This window comes from Macaca fascicularis, chromosome 6 (assembly GCF_037993035.2).
Source record: "Macaca fascicularis isolate 582-1 chromosome 6, T2T-MFA8v1.1".
NCBI lineage: Eukaryota > Metazoa > Chordata > Mammalia > Primates > Cercopithecidae > Macaca > Macaca fascicularis.
The window spans coordinates 101,439,815-101,457,259 of record NC_088380.1 but is presented as its reverse complement, the minus strand read 5'-3'; the positions used below and the strand labels follow the sequence as shown (position 1 = coordinate 101,457,259).

The 17,445-nt window shown below is 55.9% G+C and overlaps 1 protein-coding gene across 10 annotated transcripts in view; it reads right to left on the bottom strand.

Moving 5' to 3' along the window:
• Nucleotides 1-8,375: 8,375 nt before the first annotated feature.
• LOC135971337 (SH3 domain and tetratricopeptide repeat-containing protein 1-like) overlaps nt 8,376-17,445 on the bottom strand; it is a 52,097-nt gene continuing 43,027 nt past the window's right edge. For 3 of the 10 annotated variants that reach the window (XR_012413947.1, XR_012413948.1, XR_012413946.1), the window contains 4 exons: nt 13,611-13,733; nt 12,749-12,905; nt 11,591-11,787; nt 8,376-8,777 (listed from right to left, as the gene is read on the bottom strand). Coding sequence is in view for 5 of the 10 variants with exons in the window: in XM_073993910.1 (XP_073850011.1) it covers nt 8,520-8,795 (276 nt within the window). In the remaining 5 variants the exon portion in view is untranslated. Of the gene's footprint in view, nt 11,788-12,140; nt 12,906-13,610; nt 13,734-17,445 lie in introns of those variants that run through there. The other 7 variants (XR_012413949.1, XM_073993909.1, XM_073993907.1 and 4 more) reach the window with 4 other exon arrangements.

The window sequence follows — 17,445 nt, the reverse complement described above, 5'->3', positions numbered from 1 at the left end:
AGCCACCCCCTCTCCCCCCCTTGGCTATTGGGAGCCACCTCGCAGGGGGGTGAGCCACGCCCCGCGAGGTGGGGACCAATAGCCACCCCCTCTCCCCCCCTTGGCTATTGGGAGCCACCTCGCAGGGGGGTGAGCCACGCCCCGCGAGGTGGGGACCAATAGCCACCCCCTCTCCCCCCCTTGGCTATTGGGAGCCACCTCGCAGGGGGGTGAGCCACGCCCCGCGAGGTGGGGACCAATAGCCACCCCCTCTCCCCCCCTTGGCTACTGGGAGCCACCTCGCAGGGGGGTGAGCCACGCCCCGCGAGGTGGGGACCAATAGCCACCCCCTCTCCCCCCCTTGGCTACTGGGAGCCACCTCGCAGGGGGGTGAGCCACGCCCCGCGAGGTGGGGACCAATAGCCACCCCCTCTCCCCCCCTTGGCTACTGGGAGCCACCTCGCAGGGGGGTGAGCCACGCCCCGCGAGGTGGGGACCAATAGCCACCCCCTCTCCCCCCCTTGGCTACTGGGAGCCACCTCGCAGGGGGGTGAGCCACGCCCCGCGAGGTGGGGACCAATAGCCACCCCCTCTCCCCCCCTTGGCTACTGGGAGCCACCTCGCAGGGGGGTGAGCCACGCCCCGCGAGGTGGGGACCAATAGCCACCCCCTCTCCCCCCCTTGGCTACTGGGAGCCACCTCGCAGGGGGGTGAGCCACGCCCCGCGAGGTGGGGACCAATAGCCACCCCCTCTCCCCCCCTTGGCTACTGGGAGCCACCTCGCAGGGGGGTGAGCCACGCCCCGCGAGGTGGGGACCAATAGCCACCCCCTCTCGCCCCCTTGGCTACTGGGAGCCACCTCGCAGGGGGGTGAGCCACGCCCCGCGAGGTGGGGACCAATAGCCACCCCCTCTCCCCCCCTTGGCTACTGGGAGCCACCTCGCAGGGGGGTGAGCCACGCCCCGCGAGGTGGGGACCAATAGCCACCCCCTCTCCCCCCCTTGGCTATTGGGAGCCACCTCGCAGGGGGGTGAGCCACGCCCCGCGAGGTGGGGACCAATAGCCACCCCCTCTCCCCCCCTTGGCTATTGGGAGCCACCTCGCAGGGGGGTGAGCCACGCCCCGCGAGGTGGGGACCAATAGCCACCCCCTCTCCCCCCCTTGGCTATTGGGAGCCACCTCGCAGGGGGGTGAGCCACGCCCCGCGAGGTGGGGACCAATAGCCACCCCCTCTCCCCCCCTTGGCTATTGGGAGCCACCTCGCAGGGGGGTGAGCCACGCCCCGCGAGGTGGGGACCAATAGCCACCCCCTCTCCCCCCCTTGGCTATTGGGAGCCACCTCGCAGGGGGGTGAGCCACGCCCCGCGAGGTGGGGACCAATAGCCACCCCCTCTCCCCCCCTTGGCTATTGGGAGCCACCTCGCAGGGGGGTGAGCCACGCCCCGCGAGGTGGGGACCAATAGCCACCCCCTCTCCCCCCCTTGGCTATTGGGAGCCACCTCGCAGGGGGTTGAGCCACGCCCCGCGAGGTGGGGACCAATAGCCACCCCCTCTCCCCCCCTTGGCTATTGGGAGCCACCTCGCAGGGGGGTGAGCCACGCCCCGCGAGGTGGGGACCAATAGCCACCCCCTCTCCCCCCCTTGGCTATTGGGAGCCACCTCGCAGGGGGGTGAGCCACGCCCCGCGAGGTGGGGACCAATAGCCACCCCCTCTCCCCCCCTTGGCTATTGGGAGCCACCTCGCAGGGGGGTGAGCCACGCCCCGCGAGGTGGGGACCAATAGCCACCCCCTCTCCCCCCCTTGGCTATTGGGAGCCACCTCGCAGGGGGGTGAGCCACGCCCCGCGAGGTGGGGACCAATAGCCACCCCCTCTCCCCCCCTTGGCTATTGGGAGCCACCTCGCAGGGGGGTGAGCCACGCCCCGCGAGGTGGGGACCAATAGCCACCCCCTCTCCCCCCCTTGGCTATTGGGAGCCACCTCGCAGGGGGGTGAGCCACGCCCCGCGAGGTGGGGACCAATAGCCACCCCCTCTCCCCCCCTTGGCTATTGGGAGCCACCTCGCAGGGGGGTGAGCCACGCCCCGCGAGGTGGGGACCAATAGCCACCCCCTCTCCCCCCCTTGGCTATTGGGAGCCACCTCGCAGGGGGGTGAGCCACGCCCCGCGAGGTGGGGACCAATAGCCACCCCCTCTCCCCCCCTTGGCTATTGGGAGCCACCTCGCAGGGGGGTGAGCCACCCCCCGCGAGGTGGGGACCAATAGCCACCCCCTCTCCCCCCCTTGGCTATTGGGAGCCACCTCGCAGGGGGGTGAGCCACCCCCCGCGAGGTGGGGACCAATAGCCACCCCCTCTCCCCCCCTTGGCTATTGGGAGCCACCTCGCAGGGGGGTGAGCCACCCCCCGCGAGGTGGGGACCAATAGCCACCCCCTCTCCCCCCCTTGGCTATTGGGAGCCACCTCGCAGGGGGGTGAGCCACCCCCCGCGAGGTGGGGACCAATAGCCACCCCCTCTCCCCCCCTTGGCTATTGGGAGCCACCTCGCAGGGGGGTGAGCCACCCCCCGCGAGGTGGGGACCAATAGCCACCCCCTCTCCCCCCCTTGGCTATTGGGAGCCACCTCGCAGGGGGGTGAGCCACCCCCCGCGAGGTGGGGACCAATAGCCACCCCCTCTCCCCCCCTTGGCTATTGGGAGCCACCTCGCAGGGGGGTGAGCCACCCCCCGCGAGGTGGGGACCAATAGCCACCCCCTCTCCCCCCCTTTGGCTATTGGGAGCCATGGTGGACTCACAGCCTGGTTCCTATATTTTGAGTAGTATCATCTGCCTCTCTGGAAATAATGTACTGTTTCACAGACGGGTGTACACCCTCAGTGTATTGCTCTAGGAGCAATAATATAATTAATTATTATGCATCAATGATCGATTTTAATAATTATCAGTAATACTATCAATTAATAATTTTCTATGAATTACTGATAATTGTTTGAAATAGATTATGATCTACTCCAAGAATTATTGTTTAATATTAATGTCATTTATCAATATTATTATTTCTTAATATTAATTATTAATTTTTTGCCTACATACCTTAGTATTGATTTAAGTCACATTAGTTGTTGATATCATTATTTTATTATTAATTGTGTTAATATTATTAATTATTAATACTAATCGTTAACATTTTTCACCAGTGTTTATAGTATCTTAATTGTGATTTTAAATATCTGTGATTAATATTAATTTTTATATTTATTAATATTAATAATTAATAATCTTGTTTCTGATATCCTGCCAGGAGAGGATTATATTACTCCCAGTGTCGCAGAAATTGTAAACCCCTCTATGATGTTATTCCTAGTAGCCAGGGGGTAAAGCATGACATTATTGAAACTACCGCAGTGTGTGTACATGCCGTCGGTCAGCTTTTTCCTTCTATCCAGGGTGGGAGAGGTTTATATGACTCCCAATATCACCGTGGGCGTGGACCGCCACCGTGTTATTTTCCCTGACATCCAAATGTGGAGAGGGTGATGTTTCTTCCGATTTCGCTTGGGTTGTACACCACCCCTGTTATATGATTCCTACTATCCAGCTGGCGAGAGGATGATATCAGTCTCAATATTGCAGGAGGTGTACACTCCTTGGTGATATTGTTCCTAATATCCAGGGACGGAGAGGATGATATCACTCCCATTAAAGCAGGGGGTGTACACCTCTTCTGTGACATTGTTCCTAATAGCCAGCCAGGGAGAGGAAGATATTACCGCCAATATCGCAGGGGTGTACACCCCCTTATGATATTGTTCCTTATATCCTGGGAGAGAGACGATGATACTAGTGGCAATGTCGCAGGGGTTGTACACACCCACTGTGCTATTGTTCCGAATAACACGATATGACTCCCAATATCACAGGGGGGAGGTACCTCCTCCTGTGATATTGTTTCTTATATTCAGGGGGAGAGGATGATATGACTCCCAATATCACAGGGGTTGTACACACCTCCTGCAATATTGTTCCTAATATCCCGAAGGGGAGAGCATAATATTACTCTCAATATCTCAGGGGGTGTACACCTCCTTTGTAATATTTTTCTTCATATCCATGATAGGAGAGGATGATAAGACTCCCAGTATGGCAAGAAGTGTACAGCCGGCCGTGATATAGTTCCTTACATCCAGGTAGGGAGAGGATGTTGTTACTGCCCATATCGTACAAAGTGTAAAACCCCTTCGATATTTTGCCTACAATCCTGAGGGGAGAGGATGATATTACTCCCAAAATCGAAGAAGGTGTACACCCCCCTGGGACACTGCACCCAATATTCACGTTGGGAGACGATGACAATATGCCCAATATCGCAGGGGATGTACACCCACCCTAGGATATTGTTCCTATATCGAGTGTGGGAGAAGACGCTATTACTCCCAATAACGGAGGGGCTGTGGCTGTACACCCCTCCTGTGATATTGTTCTTTATATCCTAGGGAAAAGAGGATGATATTACACCCAATACCGCAGGGGGTGTACACCCACTCAGTGATGTTGTTCTTAATGTACTCCACCTCCCACCACCAGGGATATCGTTCCTAATATCCAGGGGAAGAGAGGATAACATTATGCCCAATATTGCTGGGGAGTATACACAACCTCTGTGATGTTGTTCCTAGGATCCAAAGGTAGAGACGATGATATTACTGGCCATATTGCAGGGGGTGTACACCCTTCTGTGATATCGTTTTTGACATTCAGTTGGGGGAGACGATCACATTAATCCCAATATCGCAGAAGGTGTACAGACCCCTGTGATGTGGTTCCTAATGTACAGGGGAAAGAGAAGAATATTATTCTCAATATCGCAGGGTGTGTAACCACCCTGTCCCCTGTATATTGTCCCTAATATGCAGAGGGGTGGAGGCTGACAGTACTCCCAATATCCCAGAAGGTGCACACACACCTGTGATATAGTTTCTAATATCCAGCGGGAAAGAGGCTGATTTTACTTTCGATATCACAGTGGGTGTACACCGCCCCCAACCCCGGGGTATCGTTCCTAATATCCAGGCGGGAAGAAGATGACATTGCTGACAATATCGAAGGGGGTGGACAACTCTTCTGTGATATGGTTCCTGATATTCAGGGGGTGAGTGGATGATGTGTACACCCCGCCTGTGATATGAATCCTAAAACCTAGAAGAAGAGAGAATGACATTGCTTCCAAAAACACACGTGGTGTACACACCCCGCTGTGATATTGTTCCTCATAACTTGTAGGGGAGAGCGTGATATTACTTCCAATATGACAGTGGCTTGACACCCAGTCTGTGATATTGGTTCTGCACACCAACTCTGTGCCCCTCTTTTCCATGCGTTCTCTCCTCACTGTTGGAACCTCGGGGGAGGCTTTATCTCTGGTTACAGATGAAGAGACGAGGGGTCTGAGAGGTTAAGCAAGTTTGTTACTGGAAAGGGGTCCCGATCCAGACTCCAAGAGAGGTTTCTTGGATCTCACAGAAGAAAGAATTCGGGGCGAGTCCATCAAGTGAAAGCAACTTTATGAGGAAAGAAAAGGAATAAAAGAATGGCTACTCTGGCCGGGCGCAGCGGCTCACTCCTGTAATCCTAGAACTTTGGGATGCCGAGGCAGGTGGATCACCTGAGGTGAGAAGTTCGAGACCAGCCTGGTCCAACATGGCAAAACCCTGTCTCCACTAAAATACAAAACATTAACGGTGTGGTGGCAGGTGCCTGTAATCCCAGCTACTAGGAAGGCTGAGGCAGGAGAATCGTTTAACCCAGGAGGCGGAGGTTGTAGTGAGCCAAGATCATGCCATTGCATTCTAGTTCGGCCAACAGAGCAAGACTCCATCTCAAAAAAAAAAAAAAGAAAAAAAAAGAATGGCTGCTCCACAGGCAGAGTGGCCTCAAAAGCTGCTGGTTGCCCATTTTCATGGTTATTTCTTGATCATACGCTAAACAAGGGTTGGACGATTCATGAGTGTTCCAGGAAAGGGGTGGGCAATTCCCAGAACTGAGAGTTTCTGCCTTCCCTTCTGAGACCGTGTAGGGTAACCTCCAGATGTTGCCATGGCATCTGTAAACTGTCGTGGCGCTGGTGGGAGTGTCTTGTAGCAGTTAAGGCATTATAATTAGCACATAATGAGCTGTGAGGGCAATCAGAGGTCACTCTCGTGGCCATCTTGGGTTTGGGGCTTTGGCCAACTTCTTTATTGCAACCTGCTTTATCAGCAAGGTCTTTATGACCTGTATCTTGTGGGGACCTCCTATCTCATCCTGTGACGAAGAATGCCTAGCCTACTGGGAATGCGGCCCAGCAGGTCTCAGCCTCCTTTTACCCAGCCCCATTCAAGATGGAGTCGCTCTGGTTCACGTGCCTCTGACAAGCTGGCCTGGGTTGAGTGTCCCCTAGTGTGTGGTTGTTGGAGCTGTTCCTAGGAGTAAGCGGGATTGTCAGTAGGAAACAGGCCTCGGTTAGCCCTGGGGCTGGCACTCTGCCCCAGTATGTCGGTCTCATTTTAGTGGTGACAAAACTGGGGCTCAGAGACATCAACTCCCTCACCCCGAACCCCCAGACTGTGCGTGGTGGGCTGGGGTTTGAATGTGGGGCTTGAAGACCCATCATCTCCTCTGGTCCCCCAGTCTCTGCTGTCCAGGAGAAACAGGATCCCAGGATCCAGGCCCCTCATGGCACCAGCCAGGGTGGGTGGAGATGGGAAGGCACAGTTCCAAAGCCCCCCGGATTCTGAGGCAGTTCGGGGGCCGAGAGCAACCCGGACCTGCGACCCCACCCCGAGAAGAATGGCTGCAGGCCCGGCCCAGCGGGCAGGAGGTCTGTGTCCTCAGTCAACGTGACGGCGCTTCCCGCTCCTCCAGCCAGGCCGTGCCGTCTTCACGTTTCCAGTCATGCGGCCTCCTCTCCAATTCCCAAGCCCAACCCACAGAGACAGCGATCTGGGGTCAACGTGAGGTTTGTCAGCAGCTCTGAGCTGCTGCTTCCCGCCAGCCCCGCGGCCCGTTCTGGAAAGCTCTGTGCTGTCCCCTGGTGGGGAGGCTCAGGGCAGGGCTCTGGTTGCAAGCATGGGGTCCCAGAACCTCCTGGCTCTGTCACCTCTGCTGGGTGGCAAACCAACCCAGGACTGAACCAGTGACACCTGTGGCGCTCCCAGAACCTCCTGGCTCTGTCACCTCTGCTCGGTGGAACACCAACCCAGGACTGAAGCAGCAGATGGGTGCCTGATTCCTTATTATCAGAGCTCCGCCCACTGGCAAGTCCCTCTCCGGGCCTCAGTTTCCCCTTCCATTAAACAAGGGGCTTGGGGGATACAAAGGAGAGGTAACAGCTTAGTGAGGATGGGAGGTTTCTTCTGGGGAGATGAATACATTTATGAAACTTGATGGCGTGAGTGGTTGCACAGGACTGTGAATGCACAAATGCCACATTATTTGCGTTGAAATAGTTCATTGCATGCGATGTGAAAGTTACCTCATTTAAAGTGTTTAAAAGAGCGGCCTGGGAGAGTGCAGTGTTTGTGAGAATCACGTGGGACACCCACAGTCTCTAACCTCGGTTTCCTTGCCGTAAACTGGCAGAGACCGTGTGAGCTGTGTTCCTTGGGCCCAGAGATTCCAAGAAGGAAAACCTGGGTTTCCAGGGACTGGGATGAGGGCCGGAGGCTGGAAGGGGAGGGGTATGTGGGGACGGCTGGGGGGCAGCCCAGATAAGGCTTTCAATACTGGGTAGCAGCATCTACACAGGCAGAGATCCCCGCATCTCACTTCCCGCAGGGCTGACCGGTGGTCAGAGGTGGGACTGGCCAGGCCCGGCCCAACCAAGCCTAGGAGCAGAGGACACTGAGTGAGGGATCCCTGGGGCCACCCTCACTGGCTTGTGGCTCTCCTGACACCACAAGAGAGGTCCAGGAGCTGACCTTGGGTCCTAATGGGGGACATCTTCCTGGCTGCAGGCTGGCAGGGTGGTGTGGTGGTCAGTGTACTGGGCTCTGCATCTCCGCCCCTACCTGCTGTGTGACGGTGGGCCAGACACCTAACCTCTCTGTGCCTCTATTTCTTCAATGGCGAACAGGGACACTAGCAGCCCCCACATCCAGGCACAGTGGCCTGAAGGTTAAAGGCAAGGGCGGCACGAGACCTACAGCAAGAGCTCTGAGCAGGGAGAGCAAGGAGCTGCCCAGAGTTCCACCACCATCTCCCCTCTGGCCGCCGAGGAAACCGAGGCTCATGATGACCTGGCCCAGGTCTGTTGGACTCACAGTTGTTCTCATCCCCAAGATCAGCGGGCTGCCACCAGGGAAGGAGATGGCCCCCAGACACAGCCCAGGAAGCACACAGGGAAGGATGCCCTGGGGACTTCGGTATGTTATTGTAAAAAAAAACCATTTATTGCTATTTGAACCCTGCTTTCACGCCTCCATTTCCCAGAAAATGAGCCACGAGAGACACCAGGACAGGGAGGAGACCATCCTCCTTGCACAAAACCCACTCCCTCGGATGCTGTCCTCAGCGAGGGTGGCTGGGGGCCAACCAGGGGGCCCACCCGCAGAGTGGCAGAGGAGGCAGGTTGACCCTGTGGACGTTGAGCTCTGTGGCGAAGGTCCTGGCCTTCTGGTAGAAGAAGAGCGACTTCTCACGGTCCAGGAGGAAGTTGTGGGAGATGGTGGCCGGCCGCGTGTAGATCTTCAGCTGTGCCTTCTTGTTGCCCAGGTCCACGGCGGCTGCCAGTGTCAGCTGGTAGTACCTGGCTGCATCAAACGGGTCCTGAAGGGGACAGGTCATGCTCAGCAAAAGGGGGACTCGGAGCCCGTCTTCCCAGAGGCCGTTCCTGTCTCCAGGTCATTCCACATGTCCAGCCAATGCTGGCTCACCCCATGAACCCTGAAGCCTGTGACACTGCTGTGGTCTCAGCTGCAGGAGGTGGGGATGACCCTGACACCCCTGGAAGCCTTCCTGACTGCCCCTACGCCCCACTCACCCCAAGTCTCCTGCCCCAGTGCCACCCTCTCTGCAGGCAGTGGCTGCTTTCCCCATGGGCTGAGGTCAGGGCAGATCCTGCCTGCTCTGAGAGTTCCATGCAGGGCCCGTGGCTCCAAGCCACAGCAGGGGCACAGCGTTGAGTGACCCAGGCTCCCCTCTGGCCCCTGTCCATGCTGACCATTTCCAGGCCCTCCACGGGACAGGCCAGGTACAAAACCATCTCACAGGTGTTCTCTCTGGCAATGTTCCCTGAAATATTGACGGAGTGTGACTCCCCAGACATCCACTCCCATTTTCAATGCATCTTTGGCTCAAATTCACCATCCCTGGGTTGGGATGCCATCTCCCAGACCTCCTCCTTGACCCTCCCATCCCCCACCCGGCTTCTCCCCAGGCGCCTCCTCCACATGGGGTCACCCAAGGGACCTCTCTAAGACCCATGCCTAGCCTGTCCCTCTTTACCATCTCAAGATGACTCCCAGGGCCAAGGACAAAGTCCAAGATGCAGCAGTCCATTCCCCCACTGCCCCGCCCCACACACGGCGCAGGGGCGTGAGAAGGCCCCGAGTCACCGCCACTGCTCATCCAATGCCCCTCGGCCCAGCCGAACACTGGACTCTGTGCTGGGTACGTGGCTGAGCCTAATGTCCTTGCTCCCAGTCTGAGGGACCTGGGAGTGAACACTGACCACACAGGGTGGCCCGGGCTGTGGCAGAGGGAAGCCCAGGAGCCTGTGGGGGGCCCAGGAGGCCCCAGACTCAGCCGGGGGTGGAAGGCAAAGGCTTCCTGAAGGGGTGGGGGCATCCCAACTAAACAGGAAGGAGCCAGCCAATGCATATGTCTCTGCGTGTGCCTGTGCATGTGTCTGTGCATATTTGGGTGCCTGTGTGTCTGTGCGTGTTTGTGTGCCTGTGTGCATGCCTGTGTGTGTGTGCGTGTCTGTGTGTGCGTGTGCCTGTGCCCGTGTGCATTTGCGTGTGCATTTCCATGTGCCTGTAGTGTGTGCAGCAGCTAGTGAGTGGCAGGCTGAGCCAGGACACACCTAATCCTACCTATTCCAGGGCTCGCTCTCACGTGTAGACTAAAGGGGACCCCTTTTTAGAGGCAATCGGCAAAGATGCCCATTTACCCCTGCCTCTCTGCCAGCCTTCCAGGCCCCATGCAGCCCGGCTTTTTCTCCTACTCCTCTGGGCCCTGGGTCCAGAGCCTACTACACAAGGAGGAGGGTGTAGCCTTGGAAAGACAGCCGCCCTTGGGGAATTCCAAGGGGGTCTCCCTGTGGGAAGCTGGCCTGCGCTGACAGCATAGTCACGATGAGGCCCAGAGGGCTGTGCATGGGAAGGAAGACTGTGCATGGGAAGGAGGGCTGTGCATGGGAAGGAGGTGAAGGAGGCCTCTGCCCCTCAACCCCAACCATGGACTTTGGCCTCTCAGGTACTACTTGGCCCTTTCCTTCCTCCTGGGCAGGCGGAGTGGGCGGCAGGCTTGACCAAAACAGAGAAAGGCCTCTTCTGGGAGGCCCGTCCCCCTGGGTCCCAGGTGAGCCCCTGAGCGGTGAGCAGCGTCCCTCTAGGTCTGACACTTGGCACCTCCCTGTCTGGCTGGGACTTGGGAGGCCACGGGGACCACTTCTGACCACCAGGTGTCGTCAGCACTGGGCGGGGGCCTTCCCGGCAGCCCCAGGCCTGCGGTGGGGGATACGGGGCGGGGTCTTAGGGCTGCCCCAGCTCCTCATGTTGTTCTAAGGCCCCCAAGATCTCGGCCGCAGGACTGGAGTGCCCTGGCCCCTCAGCCCATAAGGAGCACTGACGCGGTGCCGGTGCGATGCTGAGGAGGGGCGGTGCCTGCTGGGCAGAGGGGTGGAGACACCCCAGGTCTGAGTCTGACAGTCCCAGCTCTCTACCCCTGCAGGGCTGGGGGCAGAGGGAGCACAGCACCTCCCCTCGAGACAGACCCGACCCAGCAAGGCCTCAGCCTGGCTGGCTGGGGCCCCGCCCCACCGCACCTGCCCTGAGCTGGGGTTTCCCTGTCTGTGAACCCAATGGTAAGACACTGGTCCCACCCCACCCTTCCTGGGTGATGTGAAAATTCAAGGTGTCTCGGAACTCCAGGAAGGAGTTGCTCAGTGCAGGCTGGCACCCTGGGCAGGCTTCCTAGACGAGGCGCCAGGATTTGGGTTGGATCTTGCAACGTTGATTCAATGCGAGGATGATGCCGTCCTCCGAAATGTCCTTCTCCCGACCCTGTTTTCTTTGTTAAATGCAACTTGACACTTGACTGTCAAGAATCAGCTTTGGTGTCATCTCCTCCAGGAGGGCCCCCCGACTGCAATCCTCCTTCTTTATCCAGAGGACACCATTGCCCACTCATGTGTCAGCCTCCCTGGCTGAGACTGAGTTCTTGAGGGTGGGGCCTGGCCAGCTTGGGAGCTGGGTTGTATCTGCTGACCTTGCCGGCTCCTCCAGCCACGTGCAGAGCTCCAGGGAGGCCACTGGGCCATTCCTAAGGAAGGCTGGAACCCAGGCCTCTGGGGTCTGGGTGGAGATCCCACTCCAAGGGGGCCGGGAACACCCCAAGCCCTGCCCCTCCCCACCCACCTTCAGGTCGTAGAAGATGATGTCACCGAGCACCAGGTACACATTCACGTAGTGGAGGGTCTCCTCGTCGAACTCCAGCGGCGAGTTGCAGAGCTACAGGGCCTTGAGGTAGAAGTGCTCTGCCAGCTTGCCATGACCCAGCTGATGGTGCAGGGCGGCCAGCCGGTGGTAGGCCATGCGCTCATTCAGCTGGTCCCCTGGGGTGGAGGCCAAAGGGGCAGGTGTGAGGATGTGGCTCCCTGGGGCAGGGAGGGCACAGGCCCCTCTGGAGCAGGCATGCAGACCCCAGGCAGCACACCTGGCTTGCCTCCAGGCACCTGCGGTCACCTGGGCAGCTCTGGCCAGTCCCTTCTGGGTTCCCAGACTCACTTTCCCATCTGCAAAGCAGAATTAATAAGGCCTGCCCCGTCTACTGTGAGGCTTTGGCAAAGTCGGACTTGGATGGCCCAGCTCTGTGCCTACACATAGCCACCTGCCTATGCTCACTGGTTTTAACCAGGGGAGCCCAAAAGCCATGCAGTCCAGGTGCTCCCAGGCACCCCGGCTCTAGGCAACCCACAGACATAACATCCGACTCCTCCTGGGTGTGTCACAATCGGAGCCCCCTACTTTGGGGAGTCAGCTGCACACCTACTGTGTACTGGGCCACAGGGCACAAGGCGCTGGGGCATGCGGCCTGCCTAGGGTTCCCTGTCTCTGGAGGGGGACAGACGACCCTGGCACAGCACCAGGGGATGCCCGGCCTTAAGGGGCAGACTGTTGGAAGGGGAATTGGGATTTTATCAGCCAGAGAGCTGGGTGGTTGATGAGGGTGGGAAGGGTACAAGAGAAAGGGAATATGCCACTCAGCCTGGCACATACAGGGACCAACGAGATGCCTGGCATGTCTGGAAGGCAGAGGGCACACTGGGCGGCCCTTGTGGTCAGCAGCGGGAACAGGCAGAGGAAACAGAGCTCAGTCAGGCAGGGAGCTCTGCACTGCGTGAGAGACCTTGGGCTGTGCCGCACAGCCGGACGGGGAAGCCAGTTGGGCAGATCTGCCTGCCTGGACAGGAGACCAGGAAAATCCAGCAGCTGTTTCAGCTCCTGCCCTGCAGTCCTGGAGGCTGGGCTCTGGCACAGTGTGGGTCCTGGCAGGGTGGGGCTCAGGGGACTTACCCAGAGTGATGCTGAGTGCTAGGGCCACGTAGGCAAACTCCAAGCACTCCTGGGGATTTTCCAGTGTGGCCAGCAGTGCCACCAGCTTGTTGCACAGCTGTAGCTGCAGCTCCGCCTTGCGGTTGCCTGTAGTCATTGCCAGGGCCAGGACCCGGTCCTACCACACAGGCAGGTGGGGTCAGGTTTCCCGTAGCACCCACCTTGCCCAGCGCCCTCCTCAGAGCTCAAACATGTGCTTGGAGCTTCCCACACCCCAGCTACACCTGCACCTCCACACAGCTCTGTGCTCTGGGATAACACACAGTTCAGACACCCAAGTTGGGGGCTGAAGAGTCACCTGAGGCCCATCCAGCTACACCCGGCAGCCTCAGACCCGTCTCTCCCACCTGGCCACCGGGGGTCTGACTCGGGGGAGCCAGCACTCCTCTCTGCTCTAAAAACACCACATTTATCTGTGCCCAGGACTGAGCCACACCGTGAGCTCAGAGGAAGGGAGAAGCCGTCCCACTTCGGGGTGCATGCAGACCCGGGCCTCCCACTGACATGCTGTGTGTCCTCTGACATGTCCCTGTGCCTCTCTGAGCCTCAGTTTCCTCATCTGAAAGATGGGGACAGAACTTCCCGCTCATGGTTGCTTGAGATCATCAGGTACAAGGGTAGAGCCATTGTCACATCCAGGCCCCGAGTGTTTGTCCCAGGCAGGGGCACGGTCAATATCATGCCCGGTGAGACCACTTGGAAACTAGCATGTGCATGGGTGACCCTGCCTCCAGGTGGGAGGCCTCTGCCCTGCCACACCTGTGCCTCAGCCCTCCAGGTGCCCCCCTGAGGCCCACCCACATCAGCCCACAGGCCAGCTCACCCGGTAGAAGGACACAGCTTTCTCCCGCTCCCAGGCCCCACTGAAGAAGATGTCTCCAGCTGCCTCAAACAGCTCCGGCCCCAGGTTGGGGTCGCCTGTGTACAGGACCACATTCTGTGCCACCTGAAAGGAGACAGAAGTTCCCTCAAGACCCACACCTGGTGAGGTGGCCATGCCCACCTTTTCCAGCCTCCTTCCTCTCACACACTACAGGTACACCTGAGCATTTTTCAGACCCTGTGCATTAGGGCTGCCCCCACCACTGGCATGAGGACAATGAACTGATGCACCTGAGTGCCAGGAGATAACTGAGCAGCTGCAGCCCAGGAGCCCGACACCTGTGAATCCTACCACCAGGGCTAGCCCTAGCCCACTCCCCCTGCACTCACACCAGTCTCCGTGGCCCCCAGATTGCTGGGAGCCCATCCCCTGGCTCCTTTCTGCGTTGCCACATCCCTGCCACATCAACAGTGTTTGTGGGTGGGCCTGGTCCCCTCTTGGCCATGAGCTCTTGATCCCTCTCCTCAGCTCAAGGAGGTATACAGCAGGTGCTCAGTAATGAAAGCTTCACCAGGCTCGTGGGCTTCACAATTTGTTCCGGACCACACTGTGTTTGGGAAAGCCTCTGAAAACAGCCACTATGATAGATTCATTTTGTAAGGAGATGTGCCACGTGTTGCTTGGAGCAAGTTCTTCTGTGTGTTAACTGAGTGGTCACATTATTTGAGCATGTGCTGTATTTGAGCAGGTGCTGGGCACTGTGAGGGGCTGCGCCTCTGCCCTCAGGGAGAAGATGCTGGCCACTGGGGGAGGATATGAGGGAACCAGTTGGAGGGAGGAAAAAGGCACACAACAGGTGCTCAGCAGTGGCTTAGGAATGAGTGGATGGATGGATGAATGGATGAGGAGATGTAGACACATAGATGGATGGATGAGTGTGTGGATAGATTAATGCTGGGATGGATGGATGGACGGATGGATGGATGGATGGATGGATGGATGGATGGACGGACGGACGGACGGACGGGTGGGTGGATGGGTGGATGGGTGGATGGGTGGGTGGGTGGGTGGGTGGATGTGTGGGTGGGTGGGTGGGTGGATTGATGGATGGATGGATGGATGGATGGATGGATGGATGGGTGGAATGATGTGTGTATGTATGTATGGGTGGGTAGATAATGTATGGATGGGTGGAGGGTAGATGATGTATGTGCATATGGATGGATAGATGGTGGATGAATGTATGGATAAACAAATTGACAGATAGATGAATGGAGGGATGGATTAATAGGTAGATTGGTGGGTGGATGGATGAATGATGGATGGATGGACGAACAGTGAATGGATGGATGGGAGAAAGGATGGATGGAAGGATGGATGGATGGATGAATGGATGGGTGAATGGATGATGGATGGATGGAAGGATGAACAGGTGGATGGATGGATGATGGAAGCATGGATGGATGATGGATGGATGGATGAATGGATAAAAGGATATGTGGATGGATGATGGACGGATGGAAGGATAAACTGGTGATTGGATGGATGATGGAAGGATGAACGGACAGATGGATGGAACAACAGGTGAATGGATGGATAGACGGGTGAATGGATGGATAAAAGGGTGGGTGAATGATGGATGGGTGAATGATGGATGGGTGAATGGACAGATGGATGAATGGACAGATGGATGGATGAATGGACAGATGGATGAATGGACAGATGGATGGATGAATGGACAGATGGATGATGGATGGATGGATGGATGGATGAATGGATGGATAATGGATGGATGATGGATGGATGGATGAAGAGATGAATGGATGGATAATGGAAGGATGGATGAATGGATAAATGGATAGATGGATGAATGATGGATGGATGGATGAACAGGAGGTGAGTGGATGGTTGATGGAAGGATGGATGGATGACAGATGGATATATGGATGAATGGATAAATGGATGAATGGATAAATGGATGAATGGATGAATGATGGATGGATGAATGGTGGATGGATGAATGGTAGATGGATGGAAGGATGAACAGGTGGATGGATGGAAGGATGGAAGGATGAACAGGTGAATGGATGGTTGATGGAAGGATGAATGGACGGATGGATGGATGAACAGGTGAATGGATGGATAGACGGGTGAATGGATGGATGATAAATGGATGTATGATAAAAGGATGGATGATAAAAGGATGGATGGATGAATGGACAGATGGATGGATGAATGGACAGATGGATGATGGATGGATGGATGGATGGATGGATGGATGGATGGATGATGGATGGATGAACAGATGAATGGATGGATGATGGAAGGATGGATGGATGAATGGATAAATGGATAGATGGATGAATGATGGATAGATGGATGAACAGGAGGTGAGTGGATGGTTGATGGAAGGATGGATGGATGACAGATGGATATATGGATGAATGGATAAATGGATGAATGGATGAATGGATGAATGGATGAATGATGGATGGATGAATGGTGGGTGGATGAATGGTAGATGGATGGAAGGATGAACAGGTGGATGGATGGAAGGATGGAAGGATGAACAGGTGAATGGATGGTTGATGGAAGGATGAATGGACGGATGGATGGATGAACAGGTGAATGGATGGATAGACGGGTGAATGCATGGATGATAAATGGATGTATGATAAAAGGATGGATGATAAAAGGATGGATGGATGAATGGACAGATGGATGGATGATGGCTGGATGGATAAATGGATGGATGGATGGATGATGGATAGATGGAAGGATGAACAGATGAATGGATGGATGATGGAAGGATAGATGATGGAAAGATGGGTGGATGATGGAAGGATGGATGGATGGATGAATGGATAAATGGATGGATGGAAGGATGAACAGGAGGTGAGTGGATGGATGATGGAAGGATAGATGGATGATAGATGGATGGATGGATAAATGGATGAATGGATAAAATGGATGGATGGATGGATGAATGATGGATGGATGGAAGGATGAACAGGTGAATGGATGGATGATGGAAGGATGGATGGATGAATGGACGAACAGGTGGATGGATGGTGGCTGAAAGAATGGATGATAAAAGAATGGATGAATGATGGATGGATGAATGGATGGATGGATGGACGATAGATGGATGAATGGAAGGATGAACAGGTGAATGGATGTATGATAGAAGGATGGATGGATGGATGGATGGATGGATGGATGGATGGAAGGAAGGATGAGCAGGCGAGTGGATGAATGATGGAAGGATGGATGGATGATGGATGGATGGAAGAATGAACAGGTGAATGGATGATGGAAGGATGGAAGAATGGACAGAGAGATGGATGAACAGGTCAATGGATGGATGGATGATAAAAGGATGGATGATGAATGAATGGATGGATGGATGGACAGCTGAATGAAAGCATCATGGATGGATGGAAGATGGTTGGATGGATAATGGAAAGATGGATGGAAGGATGGATGGAAGGATGGACGAACAGGTGAATGGATGGACGAAGAGGTGAACAGAAGCATGATGGATGGATGGATGGATAGAAGGATGAACAGTTGGATGGATGATGGAAAGATAGATGGAAGGATGGATGGATGGACGAACAGGTGAATGGATGGATGGACAGGAGAATGGATGGATGATAAAAGGATGGATGGATGATAGATGGATGGATGGACGGAGGGATGGATGGATGGACAGAGGGATGGATGATGGATGGATGGATGGATGGATGCGTGGAAAGACAAACAGGTGAATGGATGGATGATGGAAGGATGGAAGGATGGATGATAGATGGATAGATGGAAGGACCCACAGGTA